At 38.3% G+C, this 26,155-nt stretch overlaps 1 protein-coding gene across 1 annotated transcript in view; it reads left to right on the top strand.

Annotated features, from left to right (window-relative positions):
- Nucleotides 1-26,155, top strand: part of LOC150077140 (potassium voltage-gated channel protein Shaw-like) — a 312,952-nt gene that overhangs the window by 204,355 nt on the left and 82,442 nt on the right. The window contains exon 3 of the mRNA XM_090386920.1: nucleotides 6,439-7,360. Within this exon, the coding sequence (XP_090243046.1) occupies nucleotides 6,439-7,360 (922 nt within the window). The remainder of the gene's footprint in view (nucleotides 1-6,438; nucleotides 7,361-26,155) is intronic.

Here is a 26,155-nt window from a genome sequence, read left to right as displayed (position 1 = left end):
GTTGGTTTCCATTTGGGACCTAATTAAACCTAGACAGTATGTAACAAATCAGTATGCCCCATCTTTGATATAAAATAAGCACAGTTCCTTAGAATCATCGAAGGCCAACAATCGTAACTAGTGATTATGATCGCTGTCCTTCCACACCATGTTGAAAAGGACTGGGCTCGAATTCCGTAAAGACAATACAAATATTTATGAGCGTTTTTCATACCGTGAAGAGTTAGTCGCCCTTGAAAGGATTTTACGTCCCCCAGAAAGATTTTTCATACCGCTAAACATTCAAGCCAACTATAGAATATACGCATTTAACAGATATAATATACTAATAACGACTCATTCCTTAGTTTCTTTGGAGAAAAACCCAAACTTGAGAATTATGTCAAATATATTATTCTACAAAAAGTCAAGGTATTTCAAAACGTGTTTAGTCACAGAAATTTAATATCGTACTGACCCGACTTTGACCATAATAACGATGAATTACTGGAATCCTCATGGAAGTATTTCTACTGATTGTCAGAAATTATTAGCATTGTACCCCAATCCTTATATACACAAGCTCAATTAACGAAAAGGACGGTTTTCGCCTTGTCAAAACTGGCAATTGATTCCAAAGACATTGAAATGGCCCTCGTGGGTAGCACAGTTGGTATAACCACCGTCCTCTCCATACTAGGTGGAAAAGATCTGAGTTCGAATCCGTCAATGACGTATGAATTTTTATGGTCTTTTACACAACATATAGTCATTCTAATAAATTAACCCCGAAATGATTCTTCATTCCTCAAATGTGTAAAAGAAACTAAATCACAAAGTTTAACGAAAGTCTGTACCTTTTGTATTACGATCTAAGTTTTATTAAAAATAATTTGAAGAAGCTAATCTTACTTTTCCACCGATAATGTTATGCATTTGTAAAGTTCAGTATTTAACAATTTGTTAATAATCTTAAAAATAAAACTAGTCTAGTTCCGATTATGATTCTCTCTTTCTCGAAACGGAATCTTAAATTTAAGGACTGAGTTGAGTTTGAACTGTTTAGAATAGGCATCGGGGAACTATGTCATGTCTGTAAATTGCGTGTATTCTGTGTCGTTTTGCCTCGTTTGTTGGGCGAAAACCCGACTTTGTTTAAAGCAAACACCATCCAAATTCGCCTAAGAGTCTAACCTCAGTGAAAAAAAAAAAAAAAAAAAAAAGTCCATAAGTTCCACCTGTCTATACAAGTAGTATTTTTCTGCTTCAGTCAGTAACGTGAATCGAACTCAGGCCTTTTCCATATGGTGTAGAAGAATAGTGACTTTATCCACTGCGCTATCCACGAGAGCTTCTAAATTTAGGATACACCATCAAGCGATATAAAACTCCAAATCAATAAGACAATTTGTGATTTTCCAGATCTTACGTAATCCCTACACAACAACAGTCTCCGTGGAAGGATAGGATAATTAATATAATTAATTGATTGGCCATACCGTTGAAAAGAGTTTTGGGTTTATTTATCCATAGTCATCTACCAAACATATATTAGCCAGCAACTCTAACATTCGGGTTGAAGATCTACCACCAGTCATACCAGCATTAAGTTAAACACCAAATGACACGAAGCAAACTTGTAACTTAAATAATCATGACGGAACAAAAATATTATCCAGAGTATTAATTAATCTCTAAGGAACCAGAAAAATGAATTTATAAAGATAATTAGTTGCGTATGCTGGAAACGAAAAAGCGATGCCATGTTTGGTATTAACTCTGGGAAAGTGCAAGTGAATTAGAGCGAGAAGTCCGGGAGAATCTATTTGATTATGAAGCAATTTGCAAGGGAAAAAAAAAAGAGAGACACCTCCATGGTGAGTTGTAATAAACAGAAGCGTAGAGCCAAAACGAATACAAAATATTCGAATAGTTAATACGATAGAATTCGATGCGATATCTAAAACAGAAAAAAAATTATACTGTTTCTTGAAACCATAATACTGTTTACCTTGTGGAGTTTTCTTCGCATGCAAGATGGTCGTGAGTTGGGGTGAGCCGGTAATTTATTATCTCGCATGCTTTTTCGATTTCTGCTGCTTCGATAAGTTGCTACGCTGGTAATAGTTAATATATCATTTATAATTAATTTAACATATAGATGAAAGTTAGCCACTTAAATAAATTTAAAAGCTTTTAACTTTCCCAAAATTTAATTAGCAATGGACCGTCCAGTATCATAGCGTGAAGTTCATTGATACTGGTTGTTTTGGAAATTGGCATATGAATTTATTGCTAACGGCAAGGTAAACACGACAGTATTTTCACTTCATAACCAAAAGGAGTTTATCGTATAATGGCCGCTCTAAAAAGACTTTAAGTGTGCCATTACCCCTAGCCTTGCTGGGGAGGGGGGACTTCATATTTAAAAATTCGTCCTCTACCTTTTGGCAGTTGCGACGACATATTGAACAAAATTGTCGAGACCTGTTAAAAACGATCGTCCATATTCTAGATATGGACAGTCGTAAAGCGAAAAAGTGAAAACATACACGAAGACATAAAAGGCTCACCAACAAACTTAACCGTTTAAACTTAACGAAGTAAAAAAAAAAAGTTCCATTATGGGAGATTTGTAAAAGAATAAGAGAAGTTTACCTTAATATGATACATAGAACACTTCAGTATGATACGCTACAGAAATTAAAACGAAAACAATTAAAAAAATCGAAAATCTTACATTACAGTAAGAAATAATTAACAATAATTAAAAATCAATTTAACACAATTAAAAATTAAATAAAAAATTAATTTAACGAAAAAAATGCAAAACTATTTTTTTTAAATTAATTTTTTACTTAATTTTTAATTGCATTAAATTGATTTTTAATTGTGTTCATTTGATTTTTAATTATTGTTAATTATTTCTTACTGTAATGTAAGATTTTCGATTTTTTTAATTGTTTTCGTTTTAATTTCTGTAGCGTATCATACTGAAGTGTTCTATGTATCATATTAAGGTAAACTTCTCTTATTCTTTTACAAATATTGATATCAACGTAGAACGTACTGAGCATTATAGCTCTGGTTTATACTATTAAATTATGAGAGATATAACTCACACTCCTTTATTAAAAGAAACAAAATTCTTTTTTACAATTAAATAATCAAGCATTACTAGAAATCATGTAACGTTGAAAATACATTTACGGCTGTCTTTTAATTATAACTATTAACCAACTGTAATTAGAACCCAAACTACAGTGAAAAGATTTGCAGTCCTCAAGCGATTTTCAAAATTTCAAATTGACAGCACGTTTTCTTTTCAATATATTTTTTTAAAAAAACAATTATTCCTATGAAGAGTACAGAGAAGACCCAACTGGGGACCTCCTCGAAGCATTTATAAATGAAAGAGAGAAGATGCGGCTCATCATCAACTTCTGTAACTTCCCTGCTATAGCTGGAGAATTGGAACTATAATATAAACTGGTGTTCAAAGAAAGTGCATCACCCCTTAAAATTGTAATTTTCGTCCGAATAACGTAAGTATATGGCAATATTTCTTACAGTTGCATCAGATAAGAGTGACACGCGTAGGTGATGACGTAATATTACAACACCTGTTACTTTCAGCTATATAAGCACGCTCTGCAAGAGTTGCAGTCGTTCCTTGCTTGTGTCAGGATGGCGAGTTACGTGCAGTTGATGCCACGAAGAAAGAGTGCTATTCTTGCTTTACGTGAGGAAGGATGTTCTTCACGTCATGTTCTGCACCAACAAATCTAACAACAACACCATTTCCAAACTCAAGAACACTAGTTCTGCTGATAAGAAAAAAAAGGAACCGGACGCAAACGAGTCTCTACGCCAAAACAGGGCCGTGTTTTGAAGCGCTTATGCCTTAATAACCGTAAAGCTTCTTCGTCTGAGCTGAAAAGAGAATGGGAAGAACATACAGGAGTGGTAACAAGTGCAGTAACAGTCAGAAGACGCCTCTTCAAAAATGTACTTGTAGCCCGTCGTCCTAAGAAAAACCCCTCCTCACACAAAAAATGAGAAAGGCCCGATTAATTTGGTGTAAGGAGCATGTCAAATGGACCCCCGAGCAGTGGAAGTCAGTTATTTTCTCGGATGACAAAAAATTCAACCTGCATGACTCTGATGGGAGACAAACGATTCGCCGTAGACGTGATGAAGAATACCATCCAGACTGTATGGTGTCTACAGGGAAATTCCCTATCAGTCAAATGATATGGGAGTGCATTTCGTATCGCAAAGTAGGTCACCTGCAGTTTATAAAAGGTTCCGTAAATGCCAATGGATACCTGGCTATATTGGAAGGAAAATTGCTGCCAACCATTAGAGACCATTTCAATCTGCCAAGTAACTGCATCTTTCAGGACGACTCTGCTCCTTGTCATCGGGCGAAAAGTGTAAGTTGGCACTTCTGTAGTTACTTTAGCTTCATTTCTGCATTAGAGGTTCGACAGTAATGTGTTTACATTTGTTACAGGAGAAAAAATGGTTGGAAGAACGGTTCATTACAACTCTTATCTGGCCAGGAAACAACCCGGCCTTGAATCCTATAGGGAACTGTTGGCATCGTGTGGAATCTACAGTTGCCAGAAAGAAACCAAAGACCGTGAACTTCAGGAAGCCATAATTCGTGTTTGTAACCACGAACTATCAGTTGTTTGTCTTCAGAAATTGATCTTGTCAATGCCTCGACGGTGTGTTGCTGTCATCAGGGCCAGAGGCGGTTCAACTAAATATTAGTTTGCACCGGGTGCACTTTTCATTTTGTTTTCAATTTAAAATGATAAACTGAAGAAAATTGTGGGCTTCTGATAACATTTCAGCCATAATTATCGTGTTTACCAAAACTGTTGTATAAAGGTTGCAAATGCTCATTTTGGAATATTTTTTGTGATGCTAGTCATTAATGTAACATACAATTGAGAAAAAGGTTAGAAATGTGAAATTCCTAGGTGATGCACTTTCTTTGAACACCAATGTACATTAAACTTATAACAGCATGCTTGCAATTCTTCATCGGAAGAATTGGAAGTATGATATCATAAGTTTCGAAATTTCATAAATAAAATCTAAGGATAAACTCTGTAAAACGATTAGGAAAGACCAGGAATTTACCGAGAATCATTTCAAAAGGAATGTTCCAAAACACTTAATCGTTCTGGAACAGTCCTTTCCCCTGGGTTTTCTTTAACAGACAAACCAACTTTAGAAAATAAGCAACTTGCAGAAAATCCTCATGGCCTGAGTTGCCTCAATGATAATTAAACCCAACCCCAACAACGTTCTATTCAAGTAAGAAATGCTTTTAGGTTCAAGAATAAGGTCGCAAAAACTACTTCACATCCGGTGTATATACATGTTATATACATCTGTTTTTGAGCTTCCCTGCTTGTTTGTTTGTTTGTTTGTTATTTGGTTTTTAGGAGCATTAGCAACTAAGGCCATATTGCTCCGAGGATATGCGGTGGTCATTCCCTGACCTTTCCGCATCATCCGTATTTGATGGTGACGGGCTCGAACCCCGGTCTAAATCAAGAAGCGTATGCTACGCACTGCTGCTCCTTCCCACCTGGCTACGGAGGCGCCATCTTCCCTGCAAGTTGTAATCGTTTATGTAACCTTTTTACGTTAATTATTACATATTATTATTTTTTTTAAATTACAATTCAACTTGCGAATATTATTTTCTTTTTGCTTGCTGCAGTGTAATAAACTAGTTAAAGTAATATTTAATTATTAAAATAATTAAATTAAAACTAATTAAAATAATATTGTTTTGCTTAGTGATTCCAGCTCGTTCTCCCCACCCAAACTTGATTAAGGGCCAATAATGGTCTCATTCAAATTACTTCAAAACTTAACTCTGCACAAAGGCGGAATTCAATATGGAATTCAGAAACGTAGTTATTCACTTTTTAATGTAGACATTGGGACTGATTAAGGAAAAGTTGTAATAAATTTATAATTTTCCTAGAAATGAACTAAAATTAACAATATTCACGTGGTAAAGACTGATATCTTAAAACTTACATATTATATCCATATCCACGCGATTTCATTCTTTAACTCATTATTATTGTTGTTAATCATTATTATTATTTCAAATTACTTAAATTATTTATCTTTGCATACTGCATTAGATAATAATTAAAAATAACTTATTGAGAATGGATTGTGGTTTCCTTGTTTAATAAAGATGGCACTATATCCTTTATTACAGCTGAATGTAATTTTTCCATTATAAAACTTCAGCTTTAAACTTTCTGTTACCATTACAATCCACTATAGGATGTAATCCAAAGACTATTTAGCTCTAAGAATAATTCCAAGGAATTAGTGTTTTTTTTTTTAAACAAGTTAATTATGTGTGTGATACTATCCAGCCAGTATATTTCCTTGTACCTTTTTTTAAATTCCCAGGTGATCGGAGTAATATCAGTCTTCTTCATCTGCGTGTCCATCCTTTCCTTCTGCCTTAAGACCCATCCCAACATGCGTGTTCCCGTCATCCGTAACATCACCGTTAGAACTTCTCATAGCACAGTTGCTTGGACGCTCGACAAGACACAGACTAATCCTCATGAAGCATTTTTCTACATCGAATGTGCCTGCAATGCATGGTTCACCTTTGAGATCACTATTCGTTTTATTGCAAGCCCCAAGAAGTTAGATTTCATCCGTGGAGCTGTAAACATAATCGACTTCACCGCCACCCTGTCCTTCTACATCGACCTCGCGCTGCAGAAATTTGCCTCTCATCTGGAAAATGCCGACATTCTTGAGTTCTTCAGCATCATCCGTATCATGCGACTATTCAAGCTGACACGCCATTCTGCAGGCCTTAAAATCTTAATACAGACATTTAAAGCTAGTGCTGGTGAACTCATCCTTCTCGTCTTCTTCCTGATTCTGGGCATTGTGATCTTCGCCAGCTTGGTGTACTACGCAGAAAGAATACAGTCTAACCCCAACAATGATTTCAACAGTATTCCTCTCGGTTTATGGTGGGCTTTGGTAACTATGACGACGGTAGGTTATGGTGATATGGCGCCCAAAACATATGCAGGCATGTTTGTTGGAGCTCTGTGCGCGTTAGCCGGCGTGCTCACAATTGCACTTCCGGTTCCTGTCATAGTGTCCAATTTTGCTATGTTTTATTCTCACACCCAAGCGCGCGCCAAGCTGCCCAAAAAAAGAAGACGTGTGCTACCTGTAGAACAGCCTCGAGGACCACGAGTGATGAGGACGGGGCCCCCAGTAGGCGGCCCTGACGGGCAAGTAAATCGTAGGGTAAATGCCTTAAAACAGAACCACCCTAAAGATTTACTGGGACCTAAAGTAGGTAAGACAATTTTCTTTATTATTCTAAGGTGCATCACTTTTATGAAAGAAAAACCGTTACGCCCAGTCATAAGCGCATTTATTCAATTACTTTTCCTCGATTTCTATGTACAATATTTCCATTTCAGTAATTTATGCATGACATTTTCAAACGGAACGTAAAGATGCCTATTATTACATTTGTCTGTTCGTCTGTGAAATTATTGGCTTCTGTCTATAATGGTAGGGAGACTGGGTTCAGTCACCCGGTCACAGTAGTCGTATGAAGTAATCATTACGTTAATCAGCTCCACTTATAGAAAAGAGGGCTGATCTTCCTATCTTACAGCTAGGCGTCTGTCAATACTTTTCTGTCACGATCATAACCGAACATGTGCCACCCATTTGACCTTGGCGTTCATATAATGCACGGGATTTCGCTCTTTTTTCTTAGCCCCTATACGCACTACTACAAAGGTTCATTTTTGTTATAAATACTATATCAAGAGGCTTCAGTGTAGCCCTTACCATTTTTCAACTTGACACCAGTGCAAGCGCTATTAATACAGTCCAGCAATCTTCCACTACTTAAATTAGTTAACCGGAGTCACCTAACAAGCCTGATAGGCTAATATTTCACCAGCACGGCACTTGATCGATGTCTGCTCCAAAAACTTCTTATTCTGCCTTAGAAGAACGGTGCTTTATTACCAAATACTGTAATGTATTTATTTATGTGTAAATGTGTAAATAATATTTTTGTTTTATCTAGTAAATAACACTTCTTATCCTGATAAATTAAAATTTTTATAATGTATTTAATGTGTTTAACGTCTAACGATTCGACTATCCAATTCATCTTGTTATGAAGACTAAAACTGCAATTTAACATAAAATCGGATGAATTTCCAGTCACTTCCTGAGATTATATGATCGATCAATCAATTCAAGCATAGTCTCAGATATGTTTCACTTACTTCTGTATCAGCTGACACAGTCTGATAATGTTAAATTACCTAATAATTAGAGAAAGAATGAACAAAAGTTTGAAAATATATTTATACATCATAGAAAGATAATTATAAATATCTAAGGAATACAGTTTGGAAAGGACATTAAGTGGAATACTTTTAATATAGTTTATGTAAGACAAACACGAAGTCCAGTTGTGAATTTTATGAAAATTTTGTATGTGGCAGGACTAATCTAGTGATACAATACGCTAAATATGACTCTGGATACGTTTCTGGATTCCTTCCGAATCATGTCATTTAGCTAGCAGTGGAACTGTAGAAAAGCCGTATGAATGAGGATCCTATAGTGGTATGTGTGTATCGTATTCTACAGCCAAAATATTGCTGAAGATAAGACTCAGAAATAATTTCAAAAAATAGCCCGAGTGAAATCTAGAATTTCATGTGTTGTAGTGAATAGTGCATTGTCTGACTATATTATAAACAAAATTTTCCTAAAATTTGAAAGTGGACTTAGTATTTTCCTTGAATAAACTATAGCCAAGGAATATAACAATCTGTCACAATATGCATTAAAATCTAATCTTGCTGTATACTATCCCTTAAAAGAGGAAGGGAAAAGTATATGCTTTGTGCTGTATACGTATATCTTCAACTCAAATTTTAACGATCTAACTTCGGAACAAAAAAGTCACAAGTTTATTTTAACAAATGAAATATAACACTGAAATTTTAGTAACAGATTTACTTATCTCTATCTGTTATTTGCGCTTGCGAATGTATCCTTGTGAATCTGTGAAGTATCGACTTTGTTTAAAAAGTCGCCAAATGTCCGAACAAAATTTCTGCTATTTAGGGAAAATATTTGCTAAATCTACAGCAGGAAAATGAAGAACATAAATAAAAAACACGAAAGGAAATTGGAACCGTTTTGTACGCATAAAAGGTAAAGTGCAGCCATTATCAACCCATTGCAGGATGGAAGCCTCCTCAACAATTCATGCTGAGGGAAATGGACCATAATCTGCCACGCTGGGCGGCAGATCGACCGTATTCAGCAGTCAGGGGCTTGAACCCTGGTCTACTCAAAGAGCGTGTGCTACTGCACTCCTGCTCATGACCACTCGGCTACGGAGACCCTGTATTTTGTACGCATATTAACACCTATATGTAAAATTGCTAATTTTATATATCAAGCTACCACGTATCGTAAAATAAAACTCTATTAAGTAATAGGTAAGCAAGTAAAATTTTCTACATCCTCGTATTCTCTTATTCAAGTTGTTAAAGTGTCTCATTAATAGCTGCCAAAAAGACAAATTTGCAACTTCCTCCATTTTGGTCACGGGTTTCTCATTTTGTGTTTTCCTGGAACGCTGTAGCTCAGAAGACATTTCAAGACTTGGCTCTAGGATTAAAACTGCATAATTCACTACACCATTTATTGAATCGTTTATGGTCACTCTTTTGGCGCAGATATAGGGAGCCTAACAAGTGGAAATGAGTATTTCACTTCTGCATATAATGGGTCAAAACCAGTGTATGGGGGATGGAATACATTTTACATGTGAGTCGGTCAGTAGTTTGTGTGCTCCTCAGTTTAATACTAATTACAGTGGTTTTCATGTTTAACCTATGGATGAAGAACACATCACCTATATGCTTATCGAGCGACTGATCCACTGACGAAGCTTTCATCCTGCCACCTGAATCAGGTAAATAGTATTTACTGTTTTTCCATATTCGTATCACTGCAAACGAATACGAAATGCTATAGCACGTTGTATTCTGCCAGCCTTTGTTCACCAGCCATCGCCCCGGGTGCTGAAAAGCTTACTTTCCGATCACAGCATTAAGCTGAAGTGCGCCCTTTGTTTTCACTCAGCTTCCCGCTGACTCTGCTTGCCGTACTATTCGACTGTGCGGAAAGTTTGCAACCCCTAGCCCGAAGCCAACTCACAGCAAGACATCCACGTAGACTACGCAAACGCCCGTCTATTGAATATCCCCACTGCTTTCCTCCCAAATATGAGCAGAAACGGAAAACCCCTAAACTCGACACAGAAATGTGCCCTCTGCTATCATTTGGCTGGTGACGTCATCCTCTGTACCAGCTGTGATAATCCCGTCTGTCCCGGATGTTCGGGCCTGTCCTCATCCAGGTGGAAGAAACTTTCCATGGCAGCCAGGCTGAAATTCAAGGGATCGTGCTGCAAGAAGGTATGCTCATTAGCCCACAAGGACAACACGAAAATTTCCAACAACAATTCACAGAACTCACCACGCACAGCCCAAAGCGCAAAGCAGAAACAGCCCAGCGAGGCAGACTTCATGGAAGTCGCGTCACAACTTGATAATAGTCAGCACTATGCCAAGCTGCAAGAAAATATGAACGATAATTCCTACGAGACTGACACCATCGTTACAGATATAACGCCTCATACTGACGCCTCCTACAGACCAACACCAGGCCACCTGAACCTGTCCGCATCGCATGCAAGCATCGATGCATCTTCAGCAACCCCTCAGACAGCTTATATTATGCCAATATCTGAAAATAGCCAAAGCGCACCTGCGCGGGGGTCCGAAGGGTGCCAAACCGAAGCAGAAATTAACATTCAATACTTAGTAACGAATGGGCCTGGTGTACTGGGGTCCATGGTTGAAATAACAAATATACACGTATAATTATAACCCAGTTTAATATAAAAATATACTAACAGGCAGTAGCTTTCGAGACTGGCGTGTCTCTTTATCAACTGAAATTCAAATACAAAAATACAACGGATAAGTGCAATGAGCTGAGTGCGGCACGTTAATCATGTGCCATTGTTGTTGCACGGACGTGCGCTTCCTTTTTTTTTTTTTTTTTTTTTTTTTATGAAAACCCCAAACACGAAAGGTATCAAAACCTATAGTACTTAGTACCGTGCATGGGTTGAAGGAGAAATATGGGGGGAGGGGGGATACCGGAAACTTTTTTACTCCACTGATCATCTAGCATTAAAACGGTTGTCTCTAGGATGGGGTGCAGACGTATGCCTTTGTGGCGGTTTATTGCCTTTGGATTGTTTAATATGTTAACTGACTCTAGCCATAGGCGGTGGCGAAAGTGTCGTGAGTGGTCTACTATTTCAAAGTCACGTTTGGGATCAAGATCGTGGTTGGTGGCCCAAAAATGTTCCGCGACTGCGGACTGGTCAGTTTCGGCAAGCCGGATTGCCCTGTCATGTTCCGTCAGGCGATCTTGGAGACGCCTTGATGTTTCTCCTATGTAGCAACTGTCACAGTCTCTACAGGTGATGCGATATACTACATTGCTGCGTAAGACAGTGTGAAGACCCCTGTGAACGTAGGTTCCTTCGCGATAAAATCCGCACGGGAGAAAGCAAGGCTCCCTCCCGTGAGGATTAGCATTACAACCTCTCCTACCATCCGCGTAATGTTCCAGAATATCAGGTCCTTAAGAAATAAACTTAATACACTGGAAGAGATTCTAGACTGGACATAGTCTATTCCTCGGCAATATGCCAACTCGAAGAAACCATAGCCGACATGTTTCAATCAGACCACCAACCAATCATATTTACAGCTCTTCTACCCAAAAAATATTTCAATACCCCCAAAACCAAATCTGTGAAAAAGGTCACCGCTCCAAAATTTCTGAATCCAGCACTCTGCATTGAAGCTGCATCTACAGTCCCATGGAACATCTTAGTTGGATGTGAACTGAGGCTCGCAATCGATTTAATGACCAAATGGATCAATACCATAGCCCTTCGCACCGCTACCAAGACAGTCACCATTACTCCGCGTTCCAGAGCATGGTGGATTCCCCAGCTCAACCAAAGTTTCCACTACAAACAATTACTACACGCCAAGTGGAAAGCTTCCCGCGATGTCCAAGACCGCATTTCATTCTCCAAAGCCAGGGCCGAATTCAACAGAAACAAATCAGCTGCAATTAAAAAGCAGCTCGAAAGAACCCTAAAAAGGGGAAAACCATTCTACAGAACAAAGGCTAGCAACATCGACCCAATTTACTGGCTCAACTACGTTGCCAGATTTTCTATTCAACCTCCAGCTCTACCTAATCTGCCACTCCTCAACCGCTCTCATCCCACTGAGAGTCTCGCTACGATCCGAATTTCCAAGCAACAACTGATGCAGGCCATTAATACTCTCCCTCTCACAGCAACCACCGGTGACGATGGCATCCCCCAGTTCATAATCAAATGTTTAAGCGTCTTCATCATCGATTCACTCCTCAACCTATACAACAGATGCCTCAAAGTTCATTTCTTTTCACCCCAGTGGAACAGGTACTCTGTCTGGCCCCTTCCTAAGCACCAACAATCGACGCTCCCAAGCCCATCGCTTGTGCCTCTGTATTGCTAAAAATTCAGGAGAAAGCACTACTACCGTCTATCACCCATCAAATTCTTTGTGACAGTCCTCAGCAAATACACTATGGGACATCAGGAAGGTCAACTATAACTAACCCTTGCGACAACCACTCTGCACATCTTAGAAGCCTTTGAACAAAGACAGGAATTGTCAGTTATATATCTTGACATCCATTCCGCATTTGATGCCACCTATATACCTAATTTCCTACGTCTCTTAGAAAACTACTTCAATTTTCGCGGCGATGTTCTCTGGTTCCTAGAATCTCTCCTGTCGAAGAGGACCCTTGTTCTAAAGATCGGAACAAAGACCTTCACGCGTAACATAACTGCCAGTGTTTCCCAAGGGGGGGGTTTCTGTCTGGCATTCTGTTCTCAGCAATCATGGTGCCGTTTGTGACCAACAAGTGCAATTGGATCACATATGCTGACGATGTCAAGCTCCTTACTAGGATATCGCCATCCAACTCGGCAGCCGAAACCACTCAGCAAATCACTAGCAAACTGCAGGACATGGCTGACTACCTCAATACCTTCAACCTCCAAATCAACCCCCTAAAATCGGCACAAATAATTTTTTCACTAAAGGGCAGCCCAACAACGTTGGAGCCTGTGTTTAACGGCTCCTCAGTTCCAAGTGTTCAAATGCACAAAGATCTGGGGGTCGTTTTCGACTCCAAACTATCTTTCAACGATCACGTAAACTTCATACAGTCGAGGCTGAATTCACTACGCTGGGTCGCCAAACAACAGCTGCTCCACACTACCGACCCACAACTGGTAAAAAGATACATCGTATCAATCCTTTACCCGACAATACTGTATGCTTCAGAGATATGGGCCTCAGCTGCCGAATCCAACGTTAAAAGAATATTCTCTGCCGAATTCTGGCTTCTAAAATGGGCCAACAGCAAACTCCACCTTCCCCCAGCTCTCAGATCAACGCAGTTAGCGGAAGCCCTTCAACTACGCAGGCTCCGATCCTACATCGGAGAAAGAAGGCTGCTGTTCACCCTCAAGATGGCCACCGGTAAAATTACAGAGCCGAACTTCTGGGATCACTGCTCTTGGCGCATTCCTCCCCCTTATCTCCAGTCTTCAGCACAGCTGCTAGCAAACCATAACCGGCTAGTACTAACCGACAGATTCCTGCCAAAGCAAATGCTGCCCTCACTGCAAGCCATCGACGGGGACCTCCAAGAAGTGGTCAATAATAAAAAATACAGAAAGGGGATCCTCGTTGAACTGAAAATGTAAAACTGTGCTTTGTTGCCTTCCAATAATATGATGTAACATATATGTTTTTCTCATTTGTATCTCTTTTGTAAATATGTTTTGTAAACCCCTGGCACCACAATGCCGTGACGGGACTAATTGTATGTCTATCATGCTGCAATTAAAGATTCTATTCTATTCTATTCTATTTTAAGTAACAGAATATTTGTCCGCTGGATCAGTACTCTTTGTTTAAATTGCGCACTGAAACAATTCGTGAAGGACCTCTTACTTACTTTAGTTTGCTCAAAGCTATGTAGAGGCTGATGCTATGCCCTACTTGGACAATTATAACTATAAACCACAATAAAATTCACCTTATAGGAATTAACGCGATTTAATTAGTGCTTAACATTAATTCTCGCTTCTTCTATGCAACAACTACAAAATCTAACCTAGCTACGGGGCAGTTGCGAGATTGCCATTTCCTAAACTCCTTGTACCCTCCTACCGATATGCGCCATCTACATGTTGAAGATTAATCCTCCACCTGCAGATATCATACCTCAGTCGCTTCGAGTTACCCATGGATATAGCGCAGTGTGTGTGAGAGAGAGAGAGAGTGAGAGAGAGAGAGAGAGAGAGAGAGAGACTTGAATGTGACTTCAGAATCTAAATGTTTCTACAGAATTCCTTGCCAGTACATCAAAAAAAAATAACATTTTATTATTTCTATGCTTTGTGCTAACCAGTGGTATGGAGCCATTCAACATGGGTAGATGGTAATAAATTGAATCAAGCTAAGATTTTCGTTAATTTTATACAAAAATAAACCGTTTCACATTCTTCACGCAAGGTAGAGGAGACCTAGTGTATTGCCACATTAAGTAATTTGTGGTATATTCGGAAGCAGGTTCATTACTTTAAAGAAAAATACCATCGATTGGAGTTTGTTCCTTGTTTATCATTTTTACTCAACTCTAAGACATAGCAGGTATGCCACAGATTATAATTTAGCAATTATAAGGTGAAATTAAACGAATTTATGTTATCTATTTGGCCACGTGTTGTGCAGTCCACGATGTTGTTGATTTTTAGGCACATTAGTGACTTAGACCATTTGCACACTATATACAGCTTGTATCATAACATGCGAGACTCACTTCAGGGATGGATTTAGGACTTCTTGGGATTTATTACGTTATTACAACGGTTCTCCTCAACCTAACATCGAAAAGTCATTCCTTTATTCTTTTTTTCCATTTTTCTCTATCTTCCCAATCTCCGTCCACCAGTCGTCTTCTATTCATGGCTGCTCTTACAACCTCTATCCACGTCCTTCTTGGTCTTCCTCTCTTTTCCCTTCTCCATGGCATCCATTTCACGGATCCTCTGGGCAATCTGTCGTCCTCCATTCTGTTCACATGGCCAAGCCACTCCAATCTTTTCTCCTCTATTTTATTAATGATGGTTTTTTGGGCATTCATTGTATTGCTTATCACCTCATTTCTAACTTTTTCAGTCATAGAATTTCTTGCCGATCTTTGCCAAAAATCCATCTCAACGGCCAGTAGTTTATTTTTTTGTCTTTCAGTTAAGGTCCAAGTCTCACATCCATATAATAAAACACTTTGCAATATTGCATTGTATACATGTATTTGATGTTTAGTTTTGTTAATAGTATTTTTATTTTATAGCACAGAATTAAGCATGCCGATGACCTTTCTACCTTCACCCAGTCTTCTCTCAACTTCCTGCGCAGATGATCCGTCAGCCTGAATAATTGCACCCAGGTATTTAAATTGCTGTGCAGTTTTCTCCTGTATTCCATCTAAATCCAGAACCTTCTCACTTCGATTCATGTACTCTGTCTTATTAAACTTAACTGCCAGTCCCTGTTTTATATTCTTCTAGTAACTTGGATTTAGGACTTAAAGGCAATAAAAAAGTTCATATAAACATAGGTCAGATTTCGCTTTGATTCCGAGTTACAGCCATTTTTGTGTTCCAGCAATTCTTTTCACAAATCGAGTTAGCATAGCTGGTTCCATTCAACTGTTTACAAACAATGCTCGATATCTCATAGACAACATTGTTGATAGTTATGTAAACAAGATCCTGTAGTGTTCTTTGAGTGATTTCAGTTAGTTTTCCTGATAAGGACGCTGCATCTGGAGCTTGTTATTAACATTTTGGTACTGTATATTTGCACTGATGGAGACTAATTGAAATCGGGAGATGGCAGACATGCATCTCATGTATAGACTTGCTAGATGCAATACAACCGAGGCAAGACATCTGTATGCAGAAGACTTCCCTAATCGTCGTGTGCCAAATAAGAAGACCTTTCAGAAAATACATGAACGCCTTACGGAAACTGGTTCACTCAGAAAATGGGTTTCAGATGGTGGTAGACCCATCAGCACCGGAACAGCAAATCCGACATATACTTCGAACTTTTGAGTTGGTGAGGAGGTCTATGATGAGATTTTTGCAGGCGCACGGTGGTCCTTTTGAGCATTTCCTGTAAACGTAAGCAGATAGTTGCTGGAACACAAAAATGGCTGTAACTTGGAAACAAGGCTAAATCAGACCTATGTTTACATGAACTTTTTCTTATTTTTTTAGGTCTTAAATCCATACCTGAAGTAGGTTCCACATGCTCTGATACACCCTGTATATTATAGACAACATGCCATGCTGACGCCTCATAGATGCAGTTGCTTTGGCGCTTAACATACACGTAACTTAAGCTAAGCCAGCAGTCATATAACCAGTTTAGAGGCACCGTATTATATGAACTAACTCCTACGACCTTATCTACAAAACCGGATTGACAAAGTTTTATTGGTCATTGGGATCTCATACATATTACTGCTGCCCCTCAGCAGCCTTAGTATTACACCTTTCTGTAATTCCTAATATTTTTCGTCATTTTCTATTAATGCAGTATGATTTGACCCACAATAATAAAGAAGGTTTAGATCCTTTCCATTACAAACAAGCTTCCATATTCATTCTTTTAGATTTTTCTAATCCGATTAAGAAAATAAAAAGATACGATATCGCTGAATGTTAATTCTGAAGATTAGTCAGAGCCTTAGTCACTGAACCCTTTTTACACATCAAAATATTTTTCGTCATTCTCCATTACTATAATGTGATACGGCCCACAATAATAGAGAAGATTTAGATTCTTTACATTACGAACAAGCTCCCACCGTTCCTTCTTTCAGATTTTGTTAATCCGATTAAGAAAAAAAAAAAATATATAAGATACGATATCAGTGAATGTTAATACTAGAGACTGTTAGCAAACCGCATGTTTTTCTTCAAGAAAAGAATATTTTCTGTTTCTTACAGAAACTCCCTTTCTTCCGTCGCTTCTTAAATAGATGAACACAAATAATATTCATTCCATCTACATACGGAATGCTTCCAAAATAAGTGAGTGCACTTTGCTGTTATACTGGAACTTACAGAACATACGCTAATGGATGAAACTGTGACGTAGTTTCATCCTCAAAATTTTAAAATTCTTTATAAAGGAAACCGTAGAAACGCACACTCTTTTGAAAAGCGAGTGTTGTAATATAATGTACCCGTCTTTAAAAATGATGTCAGTTTGCTTTTTTTCATTTTAGGAAAGTGCTCATTGAATTTATTCCTGCAGAACTAATATTCCTGACTTGTGCTACTGGCTTTTCTAAGATATAGTACTAAACAAAGTTCAAAATTTATCAGTAATTAACGTAAAAACAAACTAATCAAAACAACTACTCAAACAAAATTCTTATATATGACGACGCACTACAAAAATTAACACACTGCATTAAGGTGCAACGAAATACTGTAAGCTGTGCAAAAATAATCTGCTGTTTTTGGATTTGTAAAGAAGAAGAGAAAAGGTAATAATAGTAGGATAGCACAGTTTCGCGAAATTAGATTCGTACAAACTACTAATCCTCTCTCTCTAGGGTCAAAAGCCTGTTTTGTTGAATCTAAATGGTCTTCTCATTAGACGGAGTTTAGATTTAATAGAACAAGTCGTATCAAAATGTTATAAAACTTTCTACTGAATCCAAGAGGGACTAGATGAATAATGTATAAATGAACCTTGTTTAAATTCTTCTAATGTCAAATTATTATTTAGAACCATTCACCCATTTCTCCATTTATGTCTAGATAATCTGACAAAGTTCAGTTGCAGCTCTTTGATCGAAAAAAAAAAAAAAACACGAAAAAAAAAACACCCCTACAAGACTTCCATACAATTACTTTATGTAGGCTTTACTTTTTCATACCTGTTTCATAATGAATGAACACTTCCCAGGCAATGCCCACGTAGTAAAGTAATCCCTGAGTGCAGATAAAATAAGCATCCCGCAGTTCTCACAGATGGCAGTATCGATAACGATGATATCGCCATTTCTTAAAGATGGAGGACATTAGGATCAGAGCTCAAACGTTTACTAACATCTATCTATCTATCCCAAGTGGGTATTGATTTCCGTTCATTACCATAATTAAAATTAATTTCTCAGCGCACCGCTCATACATCACCCGGACTGTCTAAAACACGTCTCCTTCAGTGTTCACTTTGGTTTGCACTAGTTGGTTCTGTTCGTTTCAACAAACGCAACTAAATGCTGCCTTCACTTCTTTGAGAATTCGATGAGAATTTCGACTATACTGGTTAAATTTATATCAAGATTTTAACAGTTTCTACCTTATTCTGTGAAGAGTGGCACATAACAACATAAGAATAACATTAAGTTATGAGGCTATACAACTAGTACAAAAGACAAATCAATGACCCATATTGCATGCATATCACCTAACTGTGACCTCATTATATCGGACAAAAGTGTGAATATCACGTCAGGCGCGTTGACCATCTTTAGACATTCTTGAGAAGCTCGATGTCTTCTTTTATATGTGGTTCCCATACTTTTACTGTTTAAGACCTTAGAAGTGAGGTCTCATAACTGACTTAAACAGTGAAATTCCCTTTCCCTACAAACAAACATTTTTTTTTTATATACTCATATCTATAGCATGGTTTAATGCCACGTTTTTAAGTTAATTTCATGTTATGTTTTTTTTTTTTTTTTTTTGTTATACTGTATATGTTTTATATTACCCCATAACCTTGTCAAGTCCTGGCTGTGGCGGGCACATTATTGTATCTTTACTGTACAATAAAGATTTCTTCTTCTATAACTCATAAGACACTATAGGTCCTCTCTGCTACCTGTTTACACTTCCGAAAAATGACCTTAGTTTTTGTAGCATCCATGGTTTTCCCAGAAGTAAAAGAAAAGTAAATATGCAATAATACTATATCAGATTTCTTTACAATGTTTAACTTCTGTAAGGCACATTATGGCCTTAGCAGCCCTTGTGCCATTAAACAACAAACCAACAACAACATTAACTTCTATACAGAACAGTCTTAATCTCTGCTACAGGCAAATGAGCTAAAAATCGCAAATTAAAAAAGTAGAAGCCACCACTGGTTAAGCAAAAAAATTTAACTTTTTTTGAAAAAAATGTATAATTTTTTTTTTATAAAAAAATTACGTCACCAGATTTTATGTGAAGAAAAGCATGTGAAAATACAAGTAATGGGTGGGGCTTGATTGACATTCAGCATCCCATTTTTTAATAATTTTCAATCAACTTGTCTAGTAGTTCTTTGTAATTTTTGCTCATAATGTTATCAAGAAAGCCATTCATTACAAAGCAAAACAACAGTCAGGAATTTCACTCGGCATCAGTTATTTTATTTTCCAGTTCTTGTAAACCAATAAATTACAGAAGAAATTACAATTACAGAAGAAAAAACCCTTTGGGTCAATGAGAAATTATGGAAGTGAAGGTGAAAAAAATGTAATTAATGATGTTGAAATTTCACATGTTTATTTAATAAAAACTTTCGAGCCTACAAGCCAGTAAGGCTCCTGGCATATATCCTATAATCTTAAGGGAGGCGGCAAGTGAGTGCATTGAACCGTTGACGCTCATTATGCGAGGATCACTGGACTCGGGAGTGATTCGTTGGATCAGAAAAGTGCCGACGTGTCTCCAATACACAAGGGCGGTTCTAAGAGTGAAGTGGGAAATTACCGGCCGGTTAGTCTAACTTCAGTAGAAGGGAAAACCATAGAGACAATGATCAAAGTTGGAAAATGGAATTCTGAAGGATACTCAGCATGGTTTTGTAAAGGGAAAATCATGTTTAACTAATCTGGTTAGCTATTTTGACAGTGTCACTGAAGAGCTGGACTTTGGGAATAATTTCGATATTGTTTATTTGGATTTCAGTCCCACATGAGCGGTTACTTTATAAGCCGGAACAGGTTGGAATCACAGGGAAAATCTTTAGATGGATAACTGGATGGCTTCAGGGAAGGAGGCAGAGGGTTGTGATAAATGGTTATTCCTCATATTGGGTTGATGCAAGAAGTGGGGTTTCCCAAGGATCAGTATTAGGACAACTGTTGTTTTTGATTTTCATAAATGATATTGATGAAGGGACAGAGGGCGTGATGTCTAAATTTGCAGATGATGTAAAGATTGGTAGATTAGTTAATGATCGCCGCCAAGCAGAGCTTCTGCAGAATGACCAAGATAGATTTCAGGAATGGTCAGAAAAATGGCAGCTATGCTTTAATCCAGCAAAGTGTAAGGTATTGCACCTGAGAAACAGTAACCCCAAAATAACTTATACACTTGGCGGAGTTGAACTAAAGCAGGTAGTGGAGGAAAGGGACTTGGGTGTTAGGATATGGTCAGGCCTTAAGTTCTCTGAGCATTGTAGACAGGTTACAAGGATAGGCCGAGTGGTTAAGGCACTAGACCCTGCCAAGTCAATTGGTGATTTTAGATTGTGTGGGGCGTGTTCACGTTGCTGTCAGATAGAGTGGGATGTAGGCTGAAGACTGGGGGGAGATAGACAGAAATATGGAGCCGAAAGGGAAGGCAACTCCAGTTTACAGTGGGGCATACCTATGCCCCACCAGAGGGAAGAAATAGGGTGGCAGGGTGGGGAGGGGACAGTTTGCTTCCCCCTCCCCACCCTGCCAGGAAGAGGTGAGATAGTGAGCCAGACAAGGGAGCCGGCTCAGGTTGCCATTTTTGTGGCCTGTGTGCATGGATGGAAGCAAACCAGACCGCAGGATTAAGTCCGCACCATCCAGAAAACTTGAGGCCCAGCAGAGGCGATCCAAGTCAGTCAGGTTACAAGAAAGGCCCATGGTGTCCTACCGATGATGTATCGAACAATTGCTAGTAGAGATAAGGACGTCATAATCCCATTGTATAATGCTATTTTTAGACCACACTGGGAATACTGTGTTCAGATAAAATAAATAAATTTTCTGTTTATACCCCGGGACGACCAAACGGTCAGAGGAGTTCACAAGATAGACAGAATACAAGAAACAGCACCGTATTTAGTAGTCACGGCTTGAACCCCGGTCGATCAAGGCCCGTGCACTTATGTACCCGCACTTGACCACTCAGCTAAGGCATGGAGACCGAACCTAAAGAAAGACATTGTGCTTCTTGAAAGGGTCCAGAGACGGGTAACTCGCCTGGCGAGATCGGTAAAAGGGCGTACATATGAGGAAAGACTTCGAATATGTGGGTTGCAGAGATTGGAAACTAGGCACCTTAGAGGAGACTTGATTGAGGTGTTTAAGGCTCTTCTGAGAGGCATAAGTAAAATGAATGAGGACGAAATTTTCACGGTTATAAATGATTCTAGAACAAGAGGCCATAAATTCAAGTTACGGGAGGAGATGTTTAGACTGGATTAAGGAAGTTTTATTTTAGCCAGCGAGTTATAAATTACTGGAATAAGTTGTCTACATGGGTTGTAGAGGCTCACAGTTTGGAAATTCAAAGGTCAGCTGGATAATTACCTACTATGACATTTTGCACAACCTATTCAGCTAAACCAACATTGGATCGCCTCTGCTGGGCCTCAAGTTTTCTGGATGGTGCGGACTTAATCCTGCGGTCTGGTTTGCTTCCATCCATGCACACAGGCCACAAAAATGGCAACCTGAGCCGGCTCCCTTGTCTGGCTCCCTATCTCACCTCTTCCTGGCAGGGTGGGGAGGGGGAAGCAAACTGTCCCCTCCCCACCCTGCCACCCTATTTCTTCCCTCTGGTGGGGCATAGGTATGCCCCACTATAAACTGGAGTTGCCTTCCCTTTCGGCTCCATATTTCTGTCTATCTCCCCCCAGTCTTCAGCCTACATCCCACTCTATCTGACAGCAACGTGAACACGCCCCACACAATCTAAAATCACCAATCGAAATTAATTTTGCCCAACATTTTGGACTTCTTCTAGCGATTCCCGCGGCGCGTTTTTTTTTTTTTTTTTTTTTTTAGGTCTGAAATCTCAGGAAATTAGGTGGAGGACCTGCCAGAGTGAACTATATACTAGTGAGTACCTGGTCTGCCTCCACGGGGCGAAAGTGGGACAACGTCGGGCCTCAGTAGGGGTCTGGCGGCTAAATGACCAGATGAACAACGGTACAAGGCATCACACATATACAAAGTCCATACACTTTTAAATCTCTGGCTTTTCCAGTCAACTGGTTCACCCACAATGTAAACTACGCGGAGATGGGGGAAACCCCTGGTGCCGCTTGACCCTAAACACACTTTACACTTTACAGGAGGAGGGAACCGCTTAGGTTGTCCATTTCCTTTTCATTTATTTATTAATTATTATTATTTTATTCTTATCTTTTTATTTTATTATTATTTTATTCTTATCTTTTTATTTTATTATTATTTTATTCTTATCTTTTTATTTTATTATTATTTTATTCTTATCTTTTTATTTTATTTTATTTATTTATTTATTTATTTATTTTTTTTTTTGGCTAGTGCAGCATAAGCCATAGGCTTCCTTACACCATGTGGCCATTGCTAATACTAAATATGCCATCTTTCACTTTTGCATGAGATAATTTTGAAACTACACATTTAATATGCTTGAAGGTTTCACCTCGAGCATCTAATGCTTTAACAAATGGAGTTATATGGAGTGGTTGAAGTAAGACCTTGTATTGCATTGTGTGCAGCACAGTTTTTAGGGTCAACTATCTTCACTTGCAATGTTGATCTATTGTGCTGCTGTGCCAGAGGCGGAGAAAGCAAGATTGCTTAGTGAAACCACCTTGCAAATCCAGAAGGAACCCCAGCATCTTGATGTTTCAACAAACATCCTATTTGTATTGGTCATATTTGATCTTCTCTAACACATGCTTCACATATCCATAATCTTCTTGTCTTCTTTAATACGAACAGAGTGCGCAACAGAACTAATCAAATCAAAACAATAGCATATGGACACTGGAACTAACAACGCAAAAACGTGTGTAAGGGGCATATCTTTTTCTGTATGTGGAAGAGCTGGAATCTACTCTTTTAAATGATGTCAAGAGTTCTGCACTGGATATGGTTACACCTCACTAAATCATTCAATTCTTGCTGACTATCCTGTTCACCAGATTCACCCTCCGATTCTGAAGACTCTTTTCGGGACAGCCGATTGGGAATTAGCAGATCTTCACTATGCGGCACAGGAGCAATCTGCAAACTTTTTTTTAAACTTCGTTTCGCAAATGGCTTCTAAGCTTTGATATCTCCATCATACAAAAATAGCGGTCATGACGATGGTTTATGGGCTATCTACATATTCGTGGTATAGCATAAGGCATACGCCATACCCCACAACCTTCTAATTGACCTGCAACTACCACAGCAGAAATGAGGTGGGTGCCCACAACTTGTCTTGATCACCCATGGGCATTCCAAAATAGGCTTCATATGTCAAAACTAGTGCCACCAAAGGTGTTATGCTTCACCTTCTTTGGATGTATATAATATCCAACAACACAGTAAAACAAGTGTGGAGTTAACAGCTTCGTTTGGTAGACACAACCAATCACAAACTTATATATCACATCCTTTGTATGCACCTGCTTTTGTTAAAACATTGTTTTAATTAGAAACAGAAAGAATAATATGTCTTGGGACAGTGTTTCTTTATGAAGGTGGGGAATTCACTGTTAGTGATTCATCTGTGAGATGCGATCTGTTTCCTTGCACAAACCGTCGAATGTTACCGAATGTCACAAGTTGGCGGCGATACATTTCTGTGCTCAAAGTGTAGAGAATGCAATGATCTTAAGTCAAGACTTGGCTTACTAATGGACGAGAATGGGTCTCTGAGACAGCGATGGTTGCTCTGAAAAGTAATAAACTTGGGAGCTAGGCAGATACTCAAGTGTTCAGTACTAAGCCAAAGGATGTTATTCTAAAAATAATTCAATTTAGGGAAATTGGGGATGCATTCTGTAATCCAAATGGAACAGAATCCGTAGTGTATCTATCTGGTGCTAAAATTGAAGATATTAATAACTGTTGTCAGTTTTAAGGAAACTAAATATCGTTTGTTTATATATATGTGGGAACTAATAACTTTAAACAAAAACGAACTCAAGACTTGATAAAAACATATTGGATTATGCTTGAAAATTCTGAGAGATAGATCAAAACGTTACTGTCTGCAATTCTTCCCAGACATAAGGGGGGGGGGGCAGCATGATGAAAGCGTTGTGCATTAGCCCGACGCTTGAAGGACTTTGTAAGATTTATCGGGGAGAGCGAAGTTATTCACAGCTTATCTTTCCACAATTAATACAACGGGTTTATTTTGTAAGGATGGAACTCACTTGAACAAGTGAGATGGAAGGGTCATTGCTGATGCCATAGAAGATACCTTAACATTTCTGGAAAGCTGCTAATTGTGGGGATTGAAGGTATCCACTAAAGTTAAAACTTCAACCTCCTCCTCTAGAGTAGTTGTGTTGTGGGATACTTCGTAATTCTATACACATGGAAGGTCCAATGAATTATACACAACAATCTCCAGCAGTCATATTCCACAGAGAAAAACGCTTGAGCAAATAATTGTAAGAGAAGTATTATGGTAGTAAAAGGTAAAAAATGCAAAACTCAACCTGTATGTATATAGCAATGTCAGGAGCGTTGTAAATAAAATGAATGAACTTGAATTCCTGATCAGATCAACCAATGCTAATATTGTATGAATAACTGAAATAGGAGACGGTGAATTTCATTATGGCTAGTATATTTTCAGAAGATAGAGGAAGTAGCGAAGGGATAGTGATGGGGGTTATGCTGATTATCAAAAGCTGTTTGGAAGCAACAAGGCAGAGTCTGATCAATTTGGGTCCGTATGGGGTGAGATGACTAATGATAAAGGAAAGGTGTTGAGAGTGTATTACAGGCTAAACGAGTCTGAAGAGTACGATAAAAATCTCTTTAGGTAATTCAAGTGGGCAAGCAAGAGCAAGTACATGACTACGGACGACTTAATTTCCCTCTTATAGAATGGAAATTGTCGACTTGAAGTACACATACACGCATAGTTGGAATAGTTTCTTTAATTAACTAGATATCTGCTCAATTACAATTATTTGCTCAACTAGATAACTGTTATTCCTTTCAACAAGTCAAAGAAAGCAGAAGGGGGAGGGCCAAATATCATTTTCTTAGTTCTCAACGAGGATCCAAGCAGTATCACAAATATGGCATTTCAGGAACCGACAGTAGGATGTGATCATAACATCATAAAATAGATAGTATCCAGGAAATTTTGATGGGGAAAGATCAGGAGCTTTAGTTAGAGAAAAGAGGACTGCGGTGGACTTCAACTCTGTTAACTGGAGCTATTACTGTATACTATTTGATACTAATGCATTATGGAAGTGTTTAAGTGTATTCTAAAAGCCACAAACGCATTCGTTGTTTGAGTTTTTTAATTAAATACTATTGATTATTTTTCGGATAACATAAAAGAAACACAAACAATAAATTGTAAAATTCACTGATGATATATTAAGGAGTCCTTATGTGCTGTGATGAAATGACTAGATCGTAGATATAGCTTATCTTAATTGTCAGCACTCGCCTCATAGTAATCCGCTTAGTTTGGTGAAAGTTTCAACACGTACATAGTAGTTATGAAATTTTAAAAACTTGAAGGAATTATAAATTTAAAAATTGCTAAATTATGAGCTTTAAAATTTTTTCTAAGAAAGGAAAGTGCACTTTCCATTCTATAGTTGTATAATTAAAAATGCGTGAAATAAAATAAAAGTGAGATAAA

Source organism: Mastigoproctus giganteus, chromosome 12 (genome assembly GCF_048544385.1).
Source record: "Mastigoproctus giganteus isolate SK-2022 chromosome 12, ASM4854438v1, whole genome shotgun sequence".
Lineage (NCBI taxonomy): Eukaryota > Metazoa > Arthropoda > Arachnida > Uropygi > Thelyphonidae > Mastigoproctus > Mastigoproctus giganteus.
Note: the sequence above shows the minus strand (reverse complement) of the source record. Positions and strands in the feature narration are given on the sequence as shown.